Source organism: Chinchilla lanigera, unplaced genomic scaffold (genome assembly GCF_000276665.1).
Source record: "Chinchilla lanigera isolate Chin_1 unplaced genomic scaffold, ChiLan1.0 scaffold00009, whole genome shotgun sequence".
NCBI lineage: Eukaryota > Metazoa > Chordata > Mammalia > Rodentia > Chinchillidae > Chinchilla > Chinchilla lanigera.
In genome coordinates this window covers 34,336,899-34,360,051 of record NW_004955410.1, presented here as the reverse complement: position 1 = coordinate 34,360,051, position 23,153 = coordinate 34,336,899, and the positions used below count along the sequence as shown (strand labels likewise).

Genomic DNA, 23,153 nt, shown 5'->3' with positions numbered 1-23,153 from the left:
GGGACAGTTTGGGTAGATTGTAAAATATTTATTATTTTTATTAATTACTTGTTGAATATATGGTATGTAAAATTCCTATATTATTCTCTATGTATGAAAAGAAAAAAATGTCTCTACCACTTCTTATTTTGATTGTTGATCATGTTATGGTTCATCTTTACCTTTCTTAGAAGACTGATTTTTTATTCCATGAGACTATTGCAAGAGTTGATGTCTGCAGTGCCTGGAACTTGAAAACTTGACTATCACTAATGAAACCTGAACAATGACTACAGGGTTGCTGGTAAAGTTATTTAAAGGCACCTGTGCCTCAGTAATCCAGATGCTTCCGGTGAGCCATGAAGTAATGCTGCTTCTGTCTGGATGCCGGCACTGACTACGTTTGTCAGTAAGCTCAGTGCTACTGTGTGTTTTGCATTTTGTATCTTGACTCTAAATTTCTGTTTAAAGAGTTTCCCATCTTCCCTACCTCTTTTAGTCCTTTTGGCTTATTATACTTTATACCTGTCATGTTGATGCCTTCAACATGGTGCCTTTCCAACTTCAGGAGCACTGACATTTAAGTGTGTCTTGGAGTCTGAATATAATAAAAGCATTAAACACTATATATGCTGCATGAACTAATGAAGTTGTGTTTTAATCATTTCTGGTGAGCTTCATTGTAGACTCTTCCACAGGCAAAACAAGATTGATGGACTCAATCTGGTCTCACTTGGATGCTGCTTTATTTCTGCTTTATTTTAGCAAGAATTCCTCAGCAGATAGTAAAAACTTCTGTAATCTGAAACCTGAATGAGGAGATAAACCTTATTGTCTATTTTAATTATGGGTAATGAAATACCACAGAGGCTTAGTTGTAACAGTGCAGACAGCACAGATAGTTCCCCAGTTTTGCCAGTTACCAAATGCTCCTGGGCTGGCCGTCGTTGTTGTGTCTGGTAATGAATGCTTCCTCAGTCATCCTTGAAACAGACAGGGCCACCCAATGGAAGTAGTTTGGGGAGCTCGTATATGTGAGAAGGAATTCTGGAGAATAAAGTACTTATTTTTTCTCTGTTTTCTGACCACTGTCCTAACTCCAACTCCATTTAGTCCCAATTTTGTGTTAGACAACTAGTCATTTAAAAGCAGAAAACAAAGCACCAAGTGTTAGCACATAGCTCTTTTGGAAAACAGTTTTTTGAAAAGCAGTTTCTTAAAAGTTTAAATGTACACTTATATTCAAGAAAATCGAAAAAATACTTCCACACAAAAGTGTGTACATGGATGTTCACAGCAGCATTCGTCATAATAACCTCAAAGCGAAACTATCCATTTAGAGGCTCATGAGCATTTTAGGGGAGGTGGGGTTACTGGGAATTGAATTCAGGACCTTGTGCTTGACAGGCAGGCCCTGTACCACTGAGCTAAATCCCTGGCCCCTCAGGAGCTAAATGCCTGGCCCCTCAGGAGCATTTTAATAAATTAAATGCCATATATACGTACATCCCAGGTACATATATGAGAACTTTGAGCTAGATATTGTTGACTAGTCACTAAAATGTATTTAATAGATTCAAAACAATTAAAACTAGTTGAGGAGGAAAAGAAAGGATCAATGTACTCTCCTTATAGCCTTAAAATAAAGTGAGTTGGAGAATAGTTTCACCAATATGGGGATGCTTCTCCAAGACGGTCAGTTTAAGTTCCCTGTGCCTTACTGATCAAACGTTTGAAAATATGCATGCAGTAGCTGTGGATCCTTGGTAATTGGCTTCTGTCTCATATATTTTTGTTCTTCATGCGACATACCATTTTAGAGGCATTGTTACTCCTACTAATGAGTCCTTCCTTCACTTTTGAGCACAGAAGAGCTCCAGGTAAACACATTTGACTGATGGTTCTGGGTGGGCTATTATTAACTTTAAAATTTGTTGCTTCATTTTTCTTCATTCCCATATGATTTTGTCCTCCCAAACTTCTTTTGGTTTACTGTTAATAAGATAATAAAGAAGTATGTATGTTGCTTTTTTTCCCCTTTTGTTATTTTTTATCCAGAGACGAGTCCAAAATAAATACCAGAGTGATTTTTGTTTTGTTTTGTTTTGTTTTGTCTTTTCAGGGTCTTGCTATACAGTTCAGGCCGGCCTTGAGCTCTCTTTGTAGTCCAGACTGGCCTCGAACTCGCAATGATTCTCCTGCCTAACCTCCTGAGTGCTGGGATTACAGGCATGTGCCAGAGTGTTATTAAATGTACTTGTCATTTTTAATATATTTTACTCTTAAAGTATAAAAATACATGGTATTTTTATATAAGAATAATTTCATGGTTTTTAAAAATCTAAAGGAGATTCTCATACTTGAAGCAAAACTCATTAGTTTTTTGCTTTCTAGCAATCTGCTCACATGGAAATTTCCACCAGATATGTGTTACTGCAATGCGGTGTTCTTTTTATTCAAAAACATGTAAGATATATTATTTTTATAATAACCCAACATCATGTGGTCCCTAATTGTGATTCTCTATTTCTTCATTATGCTTTAATATCTATGACTGATTTTAAGATGGACCAAAAAGAACTTGTTTTTTTCCTCTGAGATGACATGTTGGAATTTCCTTTATTTCCTCCATTTCTTTGTCTGACCGTCATCCCCAAACTGTGGTGCTGCACCATTCTTTAAGCAGCAAACATCAAACTTACTCCTGCCCTTCTTCATTTCCGTTTCAGAGGCTAGGATCCTGTGGTTGTGATGATCGGGAAAGTGAGGATGTAATTCCAAGCATCTAAGCTCAGCCTCCCATCCCAGAGCTCTGCCTTTGAGACAGGACCAAAAATACATTCACCTTATAGAGATCCTCAAGTATCCATTTCCTCCATTTCCTTGGGGCAAGCACCTGGCAACCTATTGTGTTTTCTCATCACCGCACCGGCCCTGCATAATTAATATCCTGAGTTTCTCTCTTAATCTTCAGTTCTTTTTCTCATTGTTTTTCTGTCATAACTGGCAGATCAATTCCTATCTCCAGATTGGAACCTCTCTTTTCTACTCTTACTTCTGTATTGTGATTGTTTTGTAATTGTATTGTGATACTATAATTTGTATTATATTATAGTATCACAATTGTATTGTAATTGTATTGTGATACTATAATTTGTATTATAGTATCACAATTGATACTATAATTTGTATTATAGTATCACAATTGATACTATAATTTGTATTATAGTATCACAATTGTATTGTGATACTATAATTTCCAGATATTTCATCTCATCTGGGCTCTTGGTAGCAGAAAAGAGTTATGAAAGATTTCTTCATCAATATTATTTTTTCTCTCCTACTTGAAAGCTTAGTTGAGTTTATCACTGTTGACCATAAGCCTTCCCATCATTAAAGAAATTGACATTATTTCTGCTTTCAAGAATCTCTCATTTTTGGGCTTTTCACATTACTCTCATTCTGTATGATAAAGTACGGAGAGAATGCCCAAGGAAGTGTTGTTTTTGGTTATTTGATTGGTTTGTATTGGTTCAGAATCCTGTTAAAGGAAAGCTTCTAGAAAAAGAAGGACAAGATGAACCCAAAGCCCATAGATGGCGGAAAACTGTAAAGATTAGAGCAGAAATTAACACAGTTGAAACCAAGAAAACAATACAAAGAATTAATGAAGAGTTGGTTCTTTGAAAACAAATAAAATTGATAAGCCCTTAGCCAACCTTGTCAAAAAAGTTGAGAGATGACTCAAATGAAAATTCAGAAGATTAATACCTACTTTGAAAATCTTTACTCTCATAGAATGGAAAAAATGGACAGATTCCTAGATACGTATGAATTACCAAAGCTGAAATAAGAAAATATAAAAATTCTCAATAACCCAATATCATTAATGAGACTGAAAATTCAATTAAAAACTTACCAACAAAGAAAAGCCCAGGTCCTGATGGATTCACTGCTGAATTCTACAAGAAATTTAGAGAAGATTTAGTGCCAGTGCTCTTTAAACTCTTTAAAGGAAAGATACAGAGCAGGAGACATGATTTTACTCAGTAACATAGATGACAAGTTTCAATTATCAGCAATTGTTGTGGCTGCATACACCACAAAAAGGAATCTTAGCAGTGGCTGTTAGTGCCAGTGAAAGGGAAGAATGACATCCTGAGTGACACTTGTCATCCAAAAGAAGCCATCAATATTGCTTGTTTTTCCTCCTTTCATATCGGTATTAAGTTATGAGTTTTTGGTGTAGCCGGATAAGAAAATGTATTTCATAAGTATTAGTCCAAGATTAACACTCAGTATTCTCAAAAGTTATAGTAGCTAACAAAACACAAAGTCAGATTTTAAGAAAGTAGGAAGAGAGCTAGGGAGGGAGGGAGGGAGGCAGGGAGGAGGAAAGGAAGGGAGGGAGGGAAGAAGGGAGAGGAAAGGTTGGAAGGGAGGCCGACCGGTGTATTCATTGTCATATTAGGACTGCTCATTTTGTTACATAGTTTTTGAGACTTTAAAAACTATGTTTTTCCATATTGTCCTCTCTTACTTTGTTAAAATTAATAACTATAAGATGACTTCTGTGGCACTCCATGTTTTTTGTGTTGCCAGTGAACTATAAGATATTGTATGGGGCCGCAGGTAATTATAAAGGTAGACATGGCTTATGATGATAGTAAAACAAAGCAAGGGAAGTGTGTTGACTTTTTTCCCCTTTTTTTAAGGAATAGCAGAAAAAGCGTGTGTGTGTGTGTGTGTGTGTGTGTGTGTGTGTGTGTGTGTGTATGTTTTAATCAGTGTTTCTGATTAAGAGAGCAAACTCTCCAGCATCCTGCCCCGGAAGGTCCCAACCCTTTCTGGCCTTCCAACCTTCTATTCCTGAGCCACCAAGGATCCTTTACTAGTTTGAAGGTGAAGGGAAGGGAGCTTATATGTCTACTGTTAGCTCCTCGGGAGAGAAAGGAAATTGGAGAGCTCTCCTGATCATCACCTCTGGCTTTTAATTAAAGAGGCTTTCTACATACTGGCTTGAATAAGCAGCTGCTGTATTTCATGTTGATTCTCTGGAAAAATGCATTTTATGTGTTCTACTACTACTATAGAATCAGGGGTTAGTGCTATTTTGTAATTTTCCTGTAGCACTGTCCTCTGTATCATCTTACTTAATTTCTGAGTTCCATGGGAACATAAAATGATATTAAATAATAGGGTAGATATGTCATTGAAAATTTTCCTGGAGAAGACAGGCTGAAGTTTGAATACTGAGCCTACCAAGTGTGTGGCCTTATGCAAGACATTTCACCTTCTCTTCTCAGCCTCAAGACTCCATCTCTTCATATCTGTGTTAGAGAATAATATTTTGTAGTATTATTAAGATCAAGTGAGTTAATTTATATGAAGTATCCAGCACAGTCCTAGGTTCCTAGTACACAGATACGGTGAAAGTGCGTCCCCTTTGCCTTCTGTCTACATAGCCTCAGTAATACTAGACATCTGCTGCAGTTACTGTTGTTCACTGTGAGAGCTAATGAACTGTAACTGGGCAAATGAAACCCTGTCAAGGCGTTTACATCACTTACCATGAAAATAACTTGCTTATTTCTCTTTGGCAGATTGTCTTCTGTACAAAATATTTTTATCAATACATTGTTTCAACCCTGTATTAAAATCTGAATTCCTCGTAGAACATACTTCATGTAAAAATACAAGTATTGGTTCCTGCATGGTTTGGTTAGAATTCACTTGGTGAAAAGACATTCTTTGTTACTTTCTGTTAGTTTATTTGTTTACCATGTAGTCATTAAATATTTACTGAGTGCTTGTTATATGCTAAAAAGTATTCCAGGCACAAGGGTACATCCATGAACAGAATGATGTTGTTAATAATCATACTGTGGGTGTGAACTGAGTCCAGAAACGGGTCCTTTCATGAAGGGGCTTGTTGACTGCCTTTTCTTCTCAGGAAAAACAGTACCATCTTGATTTTCATGACTTTAATAGTAATACACTTGAGGGTAAAGGTAAGTATTTTGCATTTATTTTCTTCTTGACTTAGCACCAAACTCCAGAGTCATACATAGACTCTTGATACTAGTGTAGTGGTAGTGATAGTAGTAGCAGTAAGTCATAACTAATAGGTTTTTCTAGCGCAGAGAGAAGTAAAACAATAAAATGCCTTTATTGTGGATGCAGAGAAAGCCACAGGAAAGAGAAAAACGTGGCCTCTAAGGATCTTTCCTGGGGTCCAAGGTTAAATAGCGCCAGGCTGGAAGTGGGGTTTAGGAGGTGGACCACCTGATATGGCAGACCAGGATTGGGTAGGAGCGTGGGTAAAGGGAACAGGATATTACAAAAAGGGAAGTGGGAAGTTGTAATTTGACTCAGCAGAAGAAGGGTGGGGCTTAGCACATGGCCTCTAGTGGGCAGCACCATATTGGCTGGGTGCCTTAGCAAATCAGCAGGAATTACAGTGGGGCAAGAAACCAATCAATAACGATATCTTATGTTTTGAGAATAGGCACATGATAAAGAACTTAACCCAAAAAACCTTTTCTGGCAAGGTAGAAGCTGAAAATTCAGGAAACTTATAGACCATTCAACTGACTCTTGATCACTTATAGACCCTGTTTATCGATGCAATTTATTATAATGTATGTGTTTTTTTATATTTTTAACCTAAAATATTTTCTTCAAAAGAATTCAACTTGCCGGGGATATAGCTCAGTGGCACAAGCGCCTGCCTGGCAAGTGCAAGGTCCTCAGTTCGATTCCCAGTACAAGAAAAAAGAACTCAACTTTATTATGGTTCTTTTCTATATGGAAAGCCAATAATGCACATTAAAAATGTCAATGAGACCATGCTACTTTCTGTAGCATAATAAAAGTCACATCAAAATCTATACTATTTTCATTTAAGTACAGTGCTTGGCACAGGGTATTCACAATGTTAATGTCTGTACATTTGATATTGATTATTTTTAATTGAAAAACTAAGAGTAGAGAAAGGCTTATCTCATTCTGTCATGCTGCAAGTGTTCCCAGCAATTTTCTAAGTCTGTCACAGCAATAATGTTACCAAAAAAAAAATTTCATTCGTTTGTAGTCTCATTAATGACATTAAAGAGTACTGTGTTGCCTGATGTAACAAGAATAAATTTTTTAAAAATTGGACTTTTATACTTTTACTGCTGTTCCAGTGATGGTGGTGTGTGTGTATGTGTGTGTGTGTGTGTGTGTGTGTGTGTTTGTGTGTGTTTGTGTGTGTGGGGGGGGTGGTCATTTAGATCCTTAATTGATAATTCTGAAGCAAAGTAACAACCATTTATTTGAAATCTACTGGGTAATGAACACCATACTGAATGCCCTTGTTCATATTATTTTACTTAAACATCAGGGCAACTCTTTGAGAGTTTATTGCAATCCTTATATAATTGGGAAAGCTGAAGCTTAGAGAATTTGAATAATTTTATCACACTTGTAATAATAGCAGATGTGGGACCACGAAATTGTATTGATTCTTTCTGCTGTGCTATAATCATTTCAGTGCGAACATTTCATCTCAGTTCTTTCTGAGGTGTCGGTTTTCTGTATCTGTTTCATTAAGATGACGTATTAATTATTAGTTACAGCAAGCCTTAGTTGAGGAGAATCAACAAATAAATAAATGTAGAAGCTAATGTCTTAAAAATAAATGAATTCTAAAGAAAGGCAGCAGCCTGCAAGCCCTGAAATGCTGTCATACCCACCTTCATCAGGTGACCTGGGTGCTTGTTGCTGGTCATCTGGGAGAACTTGTCAAATGATTCTCCTCATCGTTAAAAAAACAGGAAATATGACTGGGGCATTTCTTTCTCCTTTCACACTATGTATTGTACTTGTAATACCATTGTTAGTTTCTCTTTCATTCCAACCATCCATCATTATTCAGCATTTTCTCTGGTGTCTGGCAGCTGGTTTCTCCCAACTGAGGTTAGACTGTAAATATAACGAGCGCTGGAGAGAGATGTGCTCTTCTCAGGACTGAGCAACATGCTCCTTCATATTCATGACAGCAGCTCTCAGGTTACTTGATGATATATAGAAAGGTATGTGAGAAGGGGTGAGTTTTGTTTCTCAACCATAACACTGAAAACACTAGAGAATATCTAGATATCTACACTCACAGGCTTTGCATTATTTAGCCATTGCCTTTACTTTTGGTTATGATAGTTTTATTTTCATTGGGCTGGTACTATTTATTGGTAATTTAGTATCTCATCCAGTTTGTACTGCTATAACAGAATATCTCAGTCTGCATAGTCCATAATGAATACAAAGTTTTTCACTTATGATTCTGGAAATTGGAGAGCCCAACTTCCAGGGGTAAGGAGTAACATCATCCCATGGTAGGAGGCAAAGAGAGAGAAAGAGTGAGGAAGAAGTGGTTCAAATTCTGCCTTTTATAACCAACTCACACCTGTGATACTGGCCTTAATTCATTCAGGAGGCCCCTCATAGCACAGGCCCTTACCTTCCAATACCCTTTAACTTAAGTTTCCAACACACATTTTGTAGGGGACGTATTTGTACCATAGCATTTTGTAAGGTTGATTTGGACGTCTGATTGGCAAAGAAGAAATCATATCAAACAGAATGTGGTTGACACATGATTAAAGTTAAAGTGAAGAAGTTCCTGTGGTAGAATTTTGGTTAGCAAGGAGGATCTTGGTTTTTTCTTCATATTTCTGTCCAAATTTTACTTTTTATTTAGGTCTAGCCCACTATATTGGTCAGTAGTCATCTTTTTGTAGCTGGTAGAGGTTTACAACTAATGAAACTATTATTTTCTAATGTCTATTTTTATAGCAAAATCTTTCTATACATATTTCTAGTGATTCTTGTGTGTAATTTTGGTTTATATGATGCATTTTGTTATCTTTATTCCTTATATTATTATCATCAACAAATACTGAGCATATGGGTTGGGAAGAGTCGCCTACACTTGTTAGGTTTTTGAAAATTTACAGAGGCCTTTTGCATGTTCTTTCTTATCTAATTCTGATAACATTTTACCCACATAAGTCTCTGTTCTTTCATTCATCCTGCAAATGTCTGCTTATATAACCACTTTCCAGTAACTTATATTCCAGGCAGGAAAAGTGAGGTGAAAGTTAAAAATCACATAGCAATTTTAAGGTTCATATAAGTTGTTTTAGATAAAGTTGCTTCTGAAAGAATTGTGGGCTTTGAGAGAAGGCATTTAACTTTTTGGGGAGACATGGGGTCTAAAGGATGGGTACACAGTGAGAAGGCACTGCAGATGGGAGCCCTGTCAGGCCATGGCATACATGTGGGTGTGCAAACCATGTTTTCAGTATGCATGAAGAGACTAGCTTGACTGGAGTGAGCTTGATGAAGTCTGAATTCAATTACTGAATATTTAAAATTTAAGACTTTAGAATACTTTGAAACCATTGAAATTCATTTATTCCAACTCATATGTGTTCCATAAAGATATGTTAACATTGAGTAGAACAAGACATTGCTTTTTTTATTTATCCCATAAGAAATTATTTATGCTGTTCTTGGTTTTCAAAATATAACCTGGTTTCTTCACTACACATACACTTGATTTTTCAATTCTGATTAGATTTTATGTTGACAAATGAGATATATTTGATCTCAGTTTCTTTTTTCTGTTTGTAACCATACTTCGTGACATTTGAGATGATTTTTATTAAATGTTAATACTGTTTGAGCTGGGGGATTTTTAGGCAGTCGGGGTGCTGTGAATTGAGTGAACCAGGGACTTTCTCTTGCTAAGCAAGTGTTCTATCGTGAGTTTCATACCCAGCCCCTGCTACTCTTTTCATTTTGCTTTTAACTTAAATATTTAGCAGGACATTAATATATCTGATTCAGATATAGTATTACAGGATGGATTTTTTTCAAATGAGGAAATGCATGTTATGATTTTGGATTAAGAGCTGTAAATGCCATCATATATATACATATATAATATTTTAAATATAAAATATATTTAAAATAGGAGATTTTGTATCTGTCTATATTTTTTTTGAGACAGAGACTTGTTATGTAACACAGGCTGGCCTTGAACTCCCAGCAGTCTTCTTGCCTTAGCCTACTGAGTGCAAGGTTTTCAGGGGCATGCCACTATACCCTCTATTCTTAAGAAAATGTATGCACTGATTAGTTGATAAAAACAACTAATGCTAATGGTATTAATCTAGATTCTGATTTTTCTGGCAAGTTTCTATGATCCAGAGTATGTGTCTCATTGTCATGACAGATAAGAAGTCAGTGAGATTTGTTGGTAATTGGTCTGCTATCATCAGAAAAAAAAATGCTTATTTCAGAAGAAATAAATGAATTTTGTAGGTGTAGATTTCTAGGGTTTTTAAGAAATCCCCCTAAGTAGTATCCATGTTTCTTGCCAGAGTTCTTAAACTAAAAGAAATAACATAAAATAGAAGAAAAGTGAAATACTATTTTTCTACTGATAATATAATACCTAGGTTAAAGAACATAACCTAGTTTGAGAATCAAATGGCCTTTCTAACTGAACATTAAAATCAGAAACATTTATTTACCCATTTATAAAAGGTGCTGGAATACTTCATTCCTTTTCTTTAAAAGCAATGTGTTTATATCTAAACAGCTCCTCTTTTTCATTTTTATTATTTTTTGTGATACTGGGGATTAAACCCAGGGCCTCAAGCATTCTAGGCAAGCACTCTACAACTGAGCTGCAGTGCCAGCCCTGCAGCTCAATTTATATCAGACAGCATTCGCTGTCTCCAGGCATTCTTCTTTCCTAAATGGAATAAGGGGCTTGCTAAGCCGTGTGTGCCCACCTTTTTCATCTCAGTTTCCACCAATCAAAGGAAGTACTTCACTTTCCTGGAGTAGATACCATTAATTGAATTTCATTTTAATGAAAAAAAAATGTGATTTAGGTGGTAGTGGAAGCATTTCTCCCTAATCCCAAAGATGCATACATCTTTCCACATTCTAACCTTGGAAATCAGGATGTATCTTGCAGCACCTAAGTAGCCGTCTACCTCTAATAGTCATAATGAATGCCGTAGACTCAATATGCGTGAGCTTGGTGCTTACTTCTTGCATTATAACCCTCAAATGTTTCACTACCTTAAGCAGTTAATACCCATTTGAAGGAGAGATGTGAGGCCTGGCTGGTATAGGACAACCTTCTATTTAAATCTAACATCATCAAAGAAGTACCAGCTTTATACTTTGCAGAATGGGTATCAGCAACTTGGAATAAATTGCTGAATGCAACATGGAACACTTCTTTAAGATACCCACATTTATGGTGACATACATTGACAGTTTAGAAAACAAGAATATTGACAACTCTGAATTAGTCATTCAGAAGAGCTAGATGATTATAGAGTTTTAAGTGTGACATGATAAGTTTATATTTCACATTCCTTACTGAATGTATATAAGAGATGTATGGTAAACCTCTGTTTATTGAGAAAGCTTAAAAAGTTTCCCAGGCTGAAAAAATAAAATTTTTTTAAAAGTATCATACAGTTTAGTTGAGAGGTTTTTTTTATTTTCCTAGGGGTACATAAAATAATACTGCATCTTTCAGTCAGTGGGGTCTTAAATTTGATGAAATACGATCATTTAGGTTTGTGAGTCTCTTCAGGCTTTACAACCTGGAACAACTTTGAGTGACACTTCTTTCTCTTTAAAGTTTCATGTTATGTACTGTCTGAGCCAGAGACTAGTGAGTAGAGATTAAAATTTTAATCTTTGTTGAGTTATAAACTTGTGCTATTGGTTTTAGAATGTCATTTATTCTTACTAGGCTTCTTTTCATTTTCTCACTCCCAAGTGAACATTGTAATCCATAGTTTAATCAAGTGAGAAAAGACTGGATCAAGCGATTCAAAGTAATTTTTAGATATTGAAGATAATTTGTTTTCAGAGCTCAACCTTATGACAGTACAACAGTTGTGTAGATAGACGTGGTTTATTTATTTGTAAAAACAGTTCCAGTAAGCTAAATTACTCTTTTTTCTACAAGGGGGTCCTGATGACAACTTAATTGAAGGTGGAGGAACAAAATTTGTCTGCAAACCTGGAGCCAGAAACATTACTGTCATATTTCACCCATTACTAAGGTAAGTCAGACTTCTTGATGTACTTACTGAAGATCAATATTTTCATTATTTATGCAGATGTACCAATGCTGCTGCCAGTACTTCAGTTAGCATTGAAACAAGTCATAGAAAAAAAATCTAGAAACACTTTGTTCTTTTTTAGGGCCTCACAAAGTTGGTCAGTAGAACAGATAATGTCAACCTCACAAATAGCTACTTGTTCTCAGGAGTAATAGTTCTTAAATACTTTTTGATTTCTTTCTTTCCTTACCCAAGTCGTGGTGTTCTCTCTGCTTCTTCCCTTCCTTCCTTCCTTCCACTCTCTTTGATCTGTTTTAGGGCAAACTATGGTCCACTGGAGAATTCTAGCCTGCCACTCATCAAGCCTTTTTATACTTTATGGAAAAAGAACAACCCAAAATTTCAAAAGAAAATAATGACAGTAACCATAGTTACTGTCATTATCTTCAGTGTAGTTACTCAGATTAGAAGTCATAGACAAAAAAATTGTCTTACAAAGAAAAAACAGATTATAACCCCAAACTTTCCTTTCAGTGAACTAAGAAAAACTAGTAGCATAAATGAAACAAATTAGGGGCTGGGGATTTAGCTCAGCGGCAAAAGCACCTGCCTGGCAAGCGCAAGGTCGTGAGTTCTGTTCCCGGTACCAGAAGAAAACCCAAAAAAACAAAATGAAACAAATTAGAATATATATTAAAATGTTTTTGATACAATTGAAAAATTACTTTGGGGATTATTTGAACATTTTTGTACTTATTTGTTTATCATATATATACACACATACACACAATTTTGAAAGGAACTTTTCAGATTCAGATATATAATATTAATTATGTCTGTTCTTTATAAAGATCTACATTGTTCAGCTTTTCTATTGCTGGTGCACAGTACCTGATGACACCCACAATTTAAAGGGACATTATTTGGCTCACAGTTTCAGAGGATTCAGTCCACGGTCAGCCAATTCCAAGTCAGGAACATCATGGCAGAATGGTAGGGTAGATCAAAGCAGAGCACAGCGGGAGAGTGCTAACAAGAGATATGCCTTTCAAAGGCACACCCCCACTCCCCATTACCTACATCTACCTGGGTCTCATCTCCTAGGAACACATTCAGATAGGCACCCTCATGATCCAGTTACCTCTCCAGGAGTCTCTTAATCTAGTGAAGTTGACAATTAAGTTTAATCATTAAAAGAACCATTATACATTTGCTGTATTTTCATTTAATGGAACAAAAACTGTGAGTTCACTATGTTTGATTGTATCTCAGAGTAATACCTCAGCTTCGTAAAATAACTTCTATAAAATCTGAGGCATTTGGAATAGCAGTGAAACAAAAGGTACTGAATTAGCCAGAGATAATACTATGTGTACTTTTCCAAAACACTTAGCAGTTTAACTGGAATTTTTCCACCTTCCCATTAAACAAGACTTAGCAAATTGCTGCCATTATGACAGGCTAAATTCAAATCTTTTACTTGGATAGACATTGTTTGCATTTCTTTAGTTGCTTTTGAAGGTAAGAATACAAATATATAGATTAAAATAAAAAATACTTTCATAATAATAAAGTAATGAAGAAGTGTTTTTAACCTTTACAAAATCTGTTTGACAGATATTTGCAGTAAGGAAATTGATGAGAGAATCATGGTATTAAGAAATTTAAGACTGCTTTTTAAGACTGCTCTTCTTGGTTTAGTTGTTACTAACTATATATATATGTATATTATAGTAGATTAATTATAACATTGAATTTCAGCATTAAGTGATACTGTTCATATATATCAGTTGACTTTGCTAATTAGTTTACTGTTCACTCTCTCTGTAATTGCAGTTGAGTTCCACTTAGCAGCATGAATGGCCAGGAAAACTGGAAAAATACCTTCATCATTGTAGTCATCTTTTAACCTAGATATTATGACATAATTTACTTCTATTTTATACTATGGATCAGTGATAGTGAATCTTTTAGAGCTTTCAGTGGTACAAACAGCCCACTGTGGACTCGTGCTGTAGGTTTGCCACCACTACTATAGATGGAATCCTTCTGCTTGCGTTTGTTTCAAGTATAGAAGAAACCCAATGTGGGCTATTTAGTAGTATTGTCAAGTACTTTTCAAGAGACTTTTTTGTATAAAAGGTTTTCTTAATAATGTGAAGTAGAAAAATGGATTTTAGTACTTCGCACTTAGGTTACATTTCATATACAAGACTGGTAATTTAATGTATTGTAGTTCTTGACTTTTTAAAAGCATAATATGTATGCTGGTTTGCTAAAGGGTTGTTTCAAACTTTGTTAATACTCCCACTCATTTTATTTATTTGGTCTCTCATTCAGAATTTTAATTTATTATTGATAAGAATTAGAGGAGAAGCTTTTCTTTAACATGATATAAACAACTTATCATTCATTCTTTCTCTATGTTTCAGTGTAAGTAACAAGAATATTATGTGGTATGCAAAGTAAGTTAAGTTAATTCTGTGATAAGTAAGTGACCATTTTAAACTGAATTAGCCCTTTGACACCAGTTGCACCTTTGGATCTCAAACTCATTAAACAGTGTCAGCTGAAAGCTCATAATGTGCTGTAGAACTTCAAATTATTAAGGTTTTATGGATTTTTAAAAAAAATTTTATTTTTTATACTTGAGCATTTTTGTGAGTTTTTGATTTATTATTCCCTAAGTTTAGGAGTTGAATCCTTGAAATGAAATCAATTTATATTATCATAATAGTATATGTTATTGTTTCTATTATCATTTAAAATTTATCATTTTCCTATAGTAATTCAGTTACTCATATTCCACATATGTTTATAAAATATTTATGATGTGTACTTTCCCTTCTCTAAGTTAGTTATGTACTGTGGTTTAGAAACAATTCCTCTTATTTTTGCAAGATTAATAACATAAAATTGTGTAGATATGTCTTCTATCCTTTGGAATACTCACCGCTTTTATCCCATGCTAATCCCAAAGATGGTTCAAACACTGTGATTTAGTACTGTTATTTAAAAGACAGACTGGTATAGTGTGAAAGGTAATGTAGGAAAATGGAAGTATAGAAAGAAGACATAGAAAATTTGAAATTTAAAATAAAAACAACAGGCCATTTTGGTTACAGTGTTGGCTCTTTCACTTGAGTTTCACACATCGGTTATTTGTAGGACTGTGATTACAAGTAAAGGTCCTAAGAAAACTAAAGAAGATTATATTCTTATATACATGTGCACACTTGGCAGCTGCATAGGTGGTAAAATCGGGTGTGTGAAAACACCGGATGTTGGAAAGTATGTGAATCATCAGGATCTCTTAGACTTTGTGGGAGAGTACAATTCAGTATATCCTCTCCTGAAATCAGTTTTTTGTTTGTGTGAAATTACATATCCGGTTACCTATTAGTAACCTTCCTCCTAACACTGCTCTTGAATATGTTTCTACTTGGATCAAGTGACTCATATTATTTTCCCATGTTAATTTGGCAACCTTTTTCTAATTGATTATAATAATTTTTCTTTATTTATAACTTCAGCATAATAAAAAATAAGCCCAGAAAGAACTTATCACAAATTGACTATCACAATAGCTGTTTAAACATTTTCCTTTGTTGCTTTTCCTCTGTGTATACTATCGCTGGCACTCTGACTTACTGAAACTTTGTGTAGACTTTCTACACTTCATTTATTAAAACAAGCTTTTTGCATAATTTTTGTTCAGCTGGCAGTGCATTGTTTTCAGCTTACAGGTTTTTCTGTATTGAAAACTGAACCACTCTGCTGAGAACACTACAGAACAGATTCTGGTTACACAGTTTTATATATTCCCAAGAGTCTGTACTGTCCTTTTATAAAATTATTCTACAAGGTCCTCAGTTCTGGTGATCATGTACTACCCTCGTAACCCCTGCAGTCTCACTAGGCAATTTCATAGGATGTTGGAGGCAAATGAACTGATTTCCAATTTGTTCATTCTCCATTAACTCTGCTGGCCGTTTTACTTGTTCAGTGTTTCTCCTTACTGTTTTTTTTCTGGCCAGTCTCCTTGCTTAGAAAGATGGAGTATAGCGTTAGCTGGTTTGCTTTACCCTTACTCCACCAAGACACTGAATGCAATTAAACCCTTAATGAGTACTTGTGAAGATAAGAGGTCATCTAATCAGTTCCTTTTTTGCCTGTGGAGCTAACTGAACAAAACAGGTTGAAACAAGTAAGTTACTAGCCATGCCCAGGTAAATTCTAAAATACTTTGCCCAAAATAAAGACCTAGTATCCTAACATACTTCACCCAAAGTAAGTCTAATGCCCCTTTTGCCACCAACATGTGTGCTGTTTTTTAATTTTCTATGGAAACCCTCAAAAAAATGGGTAGATTTGTTCTGATAAGTGGAATTCATTTAATGAGTCTTCACTTTAGGGAATGGAAGAAGATATGTTAATATTGAAATTTGAATGGCATATTGTCATTCTTTTCTGTACATCTAACATACATTTAAGTATCTTTCAAAAAAAAGTACTACTTTCAGATAATTATATTACAGTAATTATTAGCCAGAATCTGAATATAAATAAAACTTTGACAGTGAAATACATTTTACTGAAGTATCAACCACAGCTTAATGCAGAGTGTTACTTCTTATTACAACTAATATGTAATGTTATTTCGGGAAATATAAAGTTACTTTGTGGCTGCCCTTTGTGGGAATTGTGAGGCAGGAAATGAGAATTTATTTTCTCTTTGTTTTTCCAATAACTTCTCCTTATTCTTTATTATCTTAAATCCTAAAACCATACTGTGTCGTCAGTTTGTTAGTATAGTTCTTCATATAGTAAGACATAAGTGAGAATGAAAGTTATTTCTTTAAAAATCTAAATGATAGGAGCATGTGAAATATTTAGTAACATTCTGACACACACCCCCCTCGGGCCAATAAGGTACATTTGAGGAGGTGTTGCTGAGTGAAAACAAAACCAAGTCCTTTACTCTTTTGTACCTACTACCTCATAACTGCAGAGTCTCTGTTATATAGGTAGAATCATGAAAGAAAAGTGGGAGCATTTAATGTAGTCCATCATTGCTTTAGAAACAAAATTCTAAGTCCTTGTTAGCTAGGACAAGAGCAAAAAATAAGCACACAGAGAACCGAAGGAAGCCTTCTCACTGTGTCTTCATGTGACTGCTTTTCCCTACATATGGAGCGGAAACAGAACTGTCTGATAGCTCTTCCTTTGTTTATAAAGTTACCAGTTTTATTGGATCAGGGCCTAGGCCTTTTGACCTCATTTGTCCTCAAATACTCTCTGAGGAGGGGAAAAAAAAAATTAAAAAAAAAATAAATATATACACATATACTATATAGTGTGTATATATATGTTTGTGTATATGTTTATACTATATAGTATATATATCTTTTAAATTATATATATTCATAATTATAACAAACTTGTAAATTAATGTGGTAAGTGAAATTGACTTCTGGGACAGTTAGAAGTGAGTACTTGCTAATTTTTGAAGTTCTTGAATGGCTGTGAGTTTTAGTTTTTCTGATATGTGAATCAAGGACTTCACTGGTTTGGATATTGTTTTCTACCTTTTAATTTTTATGACTTGGTGACTGAGAAATGATTTTTTAAGATTATTTGAGGAATTCAAAGGCCTGACATTTTGAGACTGAAAAGTTCAAGTGACAAATGTAACATATTCTTTCTTTTGGTTCTTTATTTTAACTATTTTTTAAGAGCGTTTGACTCTCTATGATAATGAGCACTTTCACATTTGAAGCAGGGTTCTTATGAGACAGTTAAAGAATTGTTATTTGCACCATTGGGGTAACTTTGCTGAGGAAAAGGGCTGGGAACATGTGGATGCTGAGGGCATTTAAAGTTACAAAAATATGACTAATGTATGAACACTATATTGAACACAATTCGAGCACTAAACATCTAGAGTATGAACATTTTTGCTGTTTGTTAGTCACACTTCATTAACATCAGGTATCAAGTCCTAGAGAGAGCAAAAATGAGGTGTTTCTTGGTCAGTGAAGAGTGTGCAGCATCTAAGAGGTCATTTGTGGAGATAAAACTCTTGGCAACTTGGGCTTTTGGTGATGGGCCAGTATCTCTTCTGATTGGTATGCTTCTCTTAAGACAAACAGCAGTAAAAAAAAGAATTAATTTTATTGTATAATATATAGAGAAGAATAACTTCTAAAAATTATTCTTCACAGATTTCAAAACTGCCAATTTTCAACAGTGTAGGGAACTATTTCAAAGTAACTCATGGCCTGACCATGAAAATGCTTTGCAATGCCTTTGAGTTTGGAGGACAGGAAGAAGCTGAAACCAGTCCTGGAGCAATAAAAGTTTCCAAAAACAACCAATTCCCATGTTACTGTAATTAACAAGCCTCTGACCTCATGGAGTTTAGTGGAAGAGTCAAGCAATGAATCAGTAAACTAGTGCATATGCAAATTGGTATCAGGTACTGATTAGAAGTGAGAGTTTTGTGAAGAACAACAAAGAAGATTCAGGAATTTGATAATGACTGGCCGTGCCTGTGAGGACACTATTTTGGAAAAATGAATGGAAAGGTCTTTTTGAGAATATGGCGTTTGATTAGGCTTGAAAATGAAGTGATAGGGAGAGCCATATGTATATATAGATGAGAATGACCTGACTAAAGCAAATGGTAAGTGAAAAGGAAGGAGAGGAATATGTTCAAAGGATGAAGACTGATGTGAATAGGGTTATGTTCTGCAGGAATGCACATTGGAGGATATTTTACTCAGGATAGTCAACATGAAAATTGGTTTCATTTTGAACAAGGAGAGCATTATATTTAGATTTACAAGAAGTTTTGGGACTACATCTGAAATTCCAATGGTTGTAAAGATGGAATAGGAGAGAAAGCCTGGTAATACAGGAGGATGTCAGGAGAAGTTATTTTGTAAGACTTCATTTTGCTGGATTGAGGTACTCTGGAACTGCTGTTTTTAGTTGTCATCTTTACTTCCACATTTTATGGTGAAAATGCTCCATCCTTCCAATAATTGTATCTCCAGAAATAGAATAGATAATTGAATATAGCCTACTTTGATAGTATTATCCAATGATACTGGAAAAATGTTACCATAAGATTAGTCTTTTGAGTTATTATTAAGGATTTATCCTGTTAAGTAGTTCAGATATGTGAGGGTTTTTAAAGGCTAGTTGTAGCTAAACGGTGTTATTTGTTTTCTCTCAAAGAAAGCAGTGATTTGTTGGGCTGTTCTGCAGAGAGCCTGGTTTGTTTCTGTTTTTTTTGTTTTGTTTTGTTTTTTGTAATAAGATTTGCCAACAAATCTAGCAGAATTTATTATGGAGAGTAATTCTGGAAGAGTCTGTAGTTAAAATTACATACAATTAGTCTAAACCTGGTCTAGTAGAAAAGGTCTTTGCAAATTTTTTTGCACTCTTACTATGAATAAATGAATGCAGTAATTTTGGTTTTCAAAATTTCCAATTTATATTTCTATAACATCTTGGCTTTTTGTACTTCTTGATGGTTTCTTTCTCCGTTCCTTTCTTAAAACAACCACTAGAGGGAAGGTATGGAATAGTGGTTCAGTTATATGTTCTATATAAATAGGGTACAACATAAATATTTTCTTTAAAAAAATAAGCTGTAGGGGTACCAGTAAATACTTTATTTGTCATCTGATGTGAATAAAAATATAAAGGAAAATAATTTCATTTTTAATAATGACATTGAAATAGATCAAACAGCCTTTTTGACCTAACAGTGGTACAATAGTCACTCATTATCTATAGGATTATATTCCAAGAATGTCAGTAGAAACTTGAAACCATAGATGGCGCACAGCGCTATGTATACTTATGTCCTATACAACTTATGATGAAGTTTAGTGTGTAAATTAGGCATAGTAAGTAACAATAACTAATGCTAAAATAGAATGACTAGAACTAGGAGTGTAACTCAGTGGTAGAACACTTGCCTAGCACATACAAGGTCCTGGGTTCAGTAACCAACATGGGAAAAAACAATCCAAAAAACCAAACAACAATGCTGTAAAAATATAAATTTATTTTTGAAATTTTCCATTTAATATTTGTAGATTGCTGTAGAGTACGAAGAACTGAAACCCTGGAAATTGAAACCACAGTAAAGGAGGCCAACTCTATTTGCTAACTTCTTTTCTTTCCTTTTTCTTCTCTTGAAAGTAACTAAGAAGAATATGTGATAGATAAAATGTGGAATTATAAAGATAATTTTATAAATTTATTTTTGCAACTTTGATCCTGTACCACTACTCTTTGTAACTTACAGTTGTACAGTATTTTGTGTTTGCTAATTGTTTATGCAAAACCAATACTTTTCCTTTTTATGTTTTCTTTTCCTTCTTACTACATTGAAAGCTTATGCTTGACTAAACTAATCTTTGCCTCATTGTTTTTTATAAATTGTGGGAGATTTTAAGATTATAAAACCTTTCTAGTAGAAGAAACCCAGCTTTTAAATCTTTCTTATTTAGCTTCTTACTCAGATTGCTCCTGGATTTTTTCACTTTTATTTAGAAAGGAAATAATAGCCTCTGGATCATTTCTTGAAAATGTTTATGTATGTGTGTGTGTGTGTGTGTGTGTGTGTGTGTGTGTGGTATTTGCTTTCAAAGGATAATTTAGTTTGAATTTTAGATTAAAAAGGAATGTCAGAAGTTGAGATAATTCTTCCATATTTCTTTTCTCAATATTTTTATCTTTGGGAAATGCAGAGAAGTTGTGCCACCTATGTCAGTTTGATGTGTGCATTGATATTTTACAGAATATTATTCTGAATCTTCACAGGTATGTGATATTTTTATACAGATACATGTTTGTTCTTAATGAGCTAAAGCTTATATAGACATTTTGAAAGATGTTGGTGATTAGACAGTCTAGCAAATAACATTGTGGATCATACATTATTCATGCATGGAAGGAAATGTGGCCACTTTTTTGCATTTTTATGAAACACAACAGAATTTTTTCCCTGTCCTCAGAAATATGAGAAATATTGCTGTGCTTTTAGAGCATCTGACCTACAAAGTCTGTGATATGTCGAGTGGTAGCGTATTTAGATTCCAAACACCACAGTTCAACTGCTTTTGATTTTATATTACAAATGTTAATTGCTTTTAATCTTCAAACTAATTTTTGCAAGTTAAAGTTTTTATTCTAAGTTTTTTTGCAATTTTGTATTTTCAAATTGTGTTATATAATACATGGCTAAACATTGATTACAAGTAGCATATTCCCGAGTGAAATGGAGAGCCAGTCAAGGCTGCAACCACTTACGTGTGTACATTTCAACAGTGTAATTTTCTGCCAGTCTAGTTAGTCAAAAAGCATAAGTCATTCCTTACGAAAAATCATAAGAAAAATTGGAAGTAATAGTGAAGAACAGAAGATTTGGTATCTATTTTCTAATATATAAGGGTCTCTCACTTAAGTAAAGTGGTTTTTGTTCTTTGTTGCTTCCTGACTCTGGCCAGAACTAATTGAATGTTAAAGAGATTCAAGTCTACATAATGACATTTAGTGTGAAGTAGTAAGAATTTTCTAAAGAACAAAGGAAGAGAAAGAGGAAAGCTCTCCTTTGAAGACAGTATCATTTCTAGAGATGCTTAATCGGGAGCTGAATTCAAGTTGCAATTAACTGGATGCTGAACTGTCAAGGTTACATTCTCTAAATCTATTACTGTAGGTCTTTATACTGTACAATTTCAGAGCTCTGGATAGATGTATTTCTTCTGGTCTCTCTCATTGGTGTTACTTTTTCACAGTTCATACTAATGTTGATGATCTCCATTGGCTTCTGTATCATTTTAGCACTAACTTCCCAACATAGGGTTTAGAGGGAAATTTATGCCATGAGTATATATGGAGTAGCTATTAGAGAAACTCCACTCTCCGCACCGCATACTTCCCTTTATTGTGCTTTTCTTTATTTTTTTCTCTGCTCCCGGCTTTGTATTTTTTCTCTTTTTCACCTGTGCCAGTAACTGGTATACACAAATATAACTTAAATCTTTCAGTGATTCTTAAGGCAAAAAGAAAGCTGCCCTTTTTTTGCTATAGATGTTAATATAGAACAAAACTACACAACCAGTAAAGCTTAAATTACCATGACTTTGCTGCTATGATTTTGGTGTAGATTTAAACTATTTTTGTTGTAGGCTTTTTAAACTTTATTCATTAAGTGCTATCACTACCAATTAATATTATTGGAAGTTTGCTTATAAGCCTCATTTCAGTGCAAAATATAGCACTTCCTGTATGCCTTTTTATATATTCTGAACATATTTTTTTTCCTTTGGGACAGCAATACACAAAATATGCTTATTCAGCATTCAGTGAAATATGTTTATGTCTAGCCACAGGCCCATTTATATCTTTTTTAAAAACATAAATTGGTAATATAATTTAGTATCAAAAATAACATAGGCATACCTAAAAGAAAAATAACAGTGTCTACCTTAATAACTGATATTACTTTGGGTATTGCTTATGCATTATTTCTCCATATAATTTGGAAAATTATTTTACCATTCCTTTTGCTCTTCAGATCACATAAACAAATACATACTCTTATTTATTTTGATCTCTTGTTTTTGCCTTGCAGACTTTGTTACTCTGGCTTCTGTATAATACTATTTTCAGTCTTCTTACATTAATTGTCATTTGAAGATCAGTCTTACGTGTGCATTTGTGTATTTTCTGTTGGTACAACAAATACCTGAGTCTGGGTAATGTACAAGAGTTCTGGCAGTTCAAGGGCATGATAACAGCATTGCTTGGTTCTGCTGAGAAACTCAGGGCAAATTGTATCACAGTGTTAAGAACATATGTGAGAATGAGAAATGACATGGCAAGACAGGAAGCTAGAGAACAGAAAATGACCAGTCTTGGTTTTTGTAATGACCTCCTTTGGAAGGAACTAACTAGGGTCCCATGAGAACTAACTTAATTCCTTCCAAGGGCAATGCTTCCAGTGAC

General features: G+C 34.6%; 1 protein-coding gene across 1 annotated transcript in view; it reads left to right on the top strand.

Annotated features, from left to right (window-relative positions):
• Exoc4 (exocyst complex component 4) overlaps nucleotides 1-23,153 on the top strand; it is a 734,966-nt gene that overhangs the window by 312,739 nt on the left and 399,074 nt on the right. The window contains exon 10 of the mRNA XM_005377540.2: nucleotides 12,026-12,122. Within this exon, the coding sequence (XP_005377597.1) occupies nucleotides 12,026-12,122 (97 nt within the window). The remainder of the gene's footprint in view (nucleotides 1-12,025; nucleotides 12,123-23,153) is intronic.